The sequence below is a fragment of the Quercus suber genome, unplaced genomic scaffold (genome assembly GCF_002906115.3).
Source record: "Quercus suber isolate HL8 unplaced genomic scaffold, Cork oak 2.0 scaffold_633, whole genome shotgun sequence".
NCBI lineage: Eukaryota > Viridiplantae > Streptophyta > Magnoliopsida > Fagales > Fagaceae > Quercus > Quercus suber.
In genome coordinates this window covers 153,110-157,134 of record NW_027070075.1, presented here as the reverse complement: position 1 = coordinate 157,134, position 4,025 = coordinate 153,110, and the positions used below count along the sequence as shown (strand labels likewise).

The 4,025-nt window shown below is 41.5% G+C and overlaps 1 protein-coding gene across 1 annotated transcript; it reads right to left on the bottom strand.

Annotated features, from left to right (window-relative positions):
* Positions 1-479: 479 nt before the first annotated feature.
* Positions 480-1,481, bottom strand: LOC136064140 (uncharacterized). The gene is made up of 2 exons (XM_065765492.1): positions 1,245-1,481; positions 480-947 (listed from the first exon to the last, which is right to left on the bottom strand). The coding sequence occupies exons 1-2, from the start codon at positions 1,479-1,481 to the stop codon at positions 480-482; spliced, it is 705 nt and encodes a 234-aa protein (XP_065621564.1).
* Positions 1,482-4,025: the final 2,544 nt, after the last annotated feature.

Genomic DNA, 4,025 nt, shown 5'->3' with positions numbered 1-4,025 from the left:
TTAATTTTAATTGTTTTACCAATCAAAATTAATTTAAATTAATCATGCATGGTCGACTCTACCTAGACACAATGCATACTAACCATGCAAACTTGATCATGTGATATCTTTTGATTTGACAGTCCGATTTGAAAACCGGACGTACCGTCGCGACCGTTAGAATCTCAAGATCATTTTTATAATATGCAATGAATGAATTAATGAATGTAATGCAATCATGATTTTTTGGGGTACATGGATGGTCACTCTAGTTATTCTCCTTGATTAAATCATGGGTGCAAAATTGAGTATCTACAAGTATTTCATAAATATACAATACCATTGATGTGAGGACAATTGAATATAGCATTCTTCAAAGTTTGACATATTCAATGGTAATATTTTTTTAAAATTTTGCACATGGGGAAGTGATCTATCTTCTATATCTTCCAAGTAATATGCTCATACTCCAGCAATTGCAGTAACTCTGTACAACCCTCCTAGTTCGAAGCAAGCTTCCCGACGTTCAGATCCTGAGCACCACCCATTCCCTTATGCAGTACCAAGTCTCCAGCACAGAATTCTCTTAATCTCAGCCATTTGTCATACCTTTGAACCATCTTTTGCTGATAGTTTGCTAACCGAATAGTTGCCATCTCACGGTGTTCTTCCAGCAAATCTAGTTGCTTTGTCATTAGCTCATCATTGACGGCTGGAGAGAAATTTGAGACTCTCATGTTGGACAGGCTTATTTCCATAGGTATGACTGCTTCAACTCCATAGGTCAGGGAATAGAGGGTTTCACCAGTTGATCTCTGTGGCATTGTTCGATAGGCCCGTAGCACGTTTGGCAATTCCTTAGTCCACTTGCCCTTTGCTCCTTTTAACCTCTTCTTCAGTCTACTCACAATTGCTTTATTCGTCGCCTCGGCTTGACCATTACTCTGCAAATACGCTAGGTCGAATATCTGTTCTTAATTCCAAGATCACCACAATACTTACGAAAATTCTTACTATTAAACTGCAATCTGTTATCCGACACCAAAGATTCTGGCACCCCAAATCTCGTCACTATGTTCTTCTAAATAAACTTCTTGACATTTAAGTCTTGAATATTGGCCAATGCTTAAGTCCCAACCCGTAAAATAATCCACGGCTACCAAAACATACCTTTTGTTTCTAGTTGCTCAGGGAAATGACCCAATGATGTCTAGCCCCCATTGTGTAAAAGACCACGGATTGCTGATTGGATTTAAGTTCCTTACTGGTTGATGTATGACCAAGGCATGCTTCTGGTATTGCTCACATCTTTTCACATATTCGGCAGCATCCCTCTGTATATTTGGCTGGTGAACCAGCAACTGGCCCCCAACGTGGCTGCCACATATCCCCTCATGTAGTTCAATCAAAAGATTGTTAATTTTAGAGGGTGAAAGCACAATAAATAAGGACCTCCAAATGACCTCCTGTATAACCTCTAGTCTCCTGACAACCAGAACCATTTACTTTCACTCGATAGACGATCTTCGACCAGATATTCTATGATCGGATCCATCCAACTTGATCCGAGTGCCGAAATGACCTAGACCCCCATTTACGAGTCAGTGCTAGACTTGTGTAACACCTCTACCGNTTTAAAATTTTGCACATGGGGAAGTGATCTATCTTCTATATCTTCCAAGTAATATGCTCATACTCCAGCAATTGCAGTAACTCTGTACAACCCCTCCCAGTTCGAAGCAAGCTTCCCGACGTTCAGATCCTGAGCACCACCCATTCCCTTATGCAGTACCAAGTCTCCAGCACAGAATTCTCTTAATCTCAGCCATTTGTCATACCTTTGAACCATCTTTTGCTGATAGTTTGCTAACCGAATAGTTGCCATCTCACGGTGTTCTTCCAGCAAATCTAGTTGCTTTGTCATTAGCTCATCATTGACGGCTGGAGAGAAATTTGAGACTCTCATGTTGGACAGGCTTATTTCCATAGGTATGACTGCTTCAACTCCATAGGTCAGGGAATAGAGGGTTTCACCAGTTGATCTCTGTGGCATTGTTCGATAGGCCCGTAGCACGTTTGGCAATTCCTTAGTCCACTTGCCCTTTGCTCCTTTTAACCTCTTCTTCAGTCTACTCACAATTGCTTTATTCGTCGCCTCGGCTTGACCATTACTCTGCAAATACGCTAGGGTCGAATATCTGTTCTTAATTCCAAGATCACCACAATACTTACGAAAATTCTTACTATTAAACTGCAATCTGTTATCCGACACCAAAGATTCTGGCACCCCAAATCTCGTCACTATGTTCTTCTAAATAAACTTCTTGACATTTAAGTCTTGAATATTGGCCAATGCTTAAGTCCCAACCCGTAAAATAATCCACGGCTACCAAAACATACCTTTTGTTTCTAGTTGCTCAGGGAAATGACCCAATGATGTCTAGCCCCCATTGTGTAAAAGACCACGGATTGCTGATTGGATTTAAGTTCCTTACTGGTTGATGTATGACCAAGGCATGCTTCTGGTATTGCTCACATCTTTTCACATATTCGGCAGCATCCCTCTGTATATTTGGCTGGTGAACCAGCAACTGGCCCCCAACGTGGCTGCCACATATCCCCTCATGTAGTTCAATCAAAAGATTGTTAATTTTAGAGGGGTGAAAGCACAATAAATAAGGACCTCCAAATGACCTCCTGTATAACCTCTAGTCTCCTGACAACCAGAACCATTTACTTTCACTCGATAGACGATCTTCGACCAGATATTCTATGATCGGATCCATCCAACTTGATCCGAGTGCCGAAATGACCTAGACCCCCATTTACGAGTCAGTGCTAGACTTGTGTAACACCTCTACCTTGATCAGCCGAAGAATTTCATTATCTATGGAGGATGCCAGTGTTGTTAAAGAGTTGGCATGTCTATTCTGTCCTCGGGAGATTTGGACTACTTTTGCCTTCTGAAACTTGCCCATCATCTGACCCACAAACCTTAAATATTCGACCATCTGAGAATCCTTAGCCTTAAAACTTCCCTCAACCTGACTAACTACTAATTGAGAATTCGAGTATGTCTCCACATTAGTCACTTCTAGCATATGTGCGGCTCAAAGTCCTGCGATAAGTGCCTCATTCTCGACTTCATTTTTCAATGCTTGGAAACCTAGTCTCAAAGAATGTTCCAACTTTACTTCCTCTAGTGACACGATTACAATACCAATTCCCACGCCCCTAGTATTGGACACACTATCAACAAACACCCTCCACAGCCAAGCCACAACATCATAAATCTAGTCAAGGCCCCCTTCAAGGGGAGTGAATTCTACAATGAAATCGGTGAGCACCTGTCCCTTGATTGAGCTTCTAGGCTTGTACCAGATGTCAAATGACCCAAGTCTAGCTCCCCACTTGGCTATTCATCCTATAAAGTCAAATCTCTTAAGCAAAGACTGCAAGGGGTACTCAGTTAATACATACACAGTGTGTGCCTAGAAATAGTGGGCAACTTCCTAGTGGCATGGACTAATGCCAATGCGAACTTCTCTAAAGGCAAGTATCTAGTTTCTACATCAACCAACATTTTACTAATGTAATAAATCAGCCTCTGCACTCCTTCTTGATTCTTCAACAATACTGCACTCACGGCATGCTCGGATACTATGAGATATATATATATATATATATTCTCCCCTGGATCCAGGCATCATAATATCAATAAGCTCACTAAATACTTCTTCAGATCCTAGAAGGCCTCCTCGCATTCCTTCGTCCATTGGAACCTCTTCCATTTCTTCAACAATTGATAAAAGGGGCGGCATCTATCCGCCGACTTTGACACAAAAATCAGTTTAACATAGTTATCATCTCGATCAACTTTTGCACATTCTTTGGGTTGCCCAGTGGCTTGAGTCGCTCTATAGCACTTATCTGGTCGGAGTTCACTTCTATCCCTCGGTGAGTAATCATATACCCTAGAAACTTTCCAGCCCCCACACTAAAGGCACACTTGTCAGCATTAAGACATAGCTTGTGTCACCAAAGTA

Excerpts from the sequence above, each read along its gene's own strand:
- LOC136064140 (XM_065765492.1), bottom strand. The coding sequence starts at position 1,481 with ATGGTTCTGGTTGTCAGGAGACTAGAGGTTATACAGGAGGTCATTTGG. Across the intron at positions 948-1,244 it reads CCTTGGTCATACATCAACCA|ATATTCGACCTAGCGTATTT; the intron begins GTAAGGAACTTA and ends AATTAAGAACAG.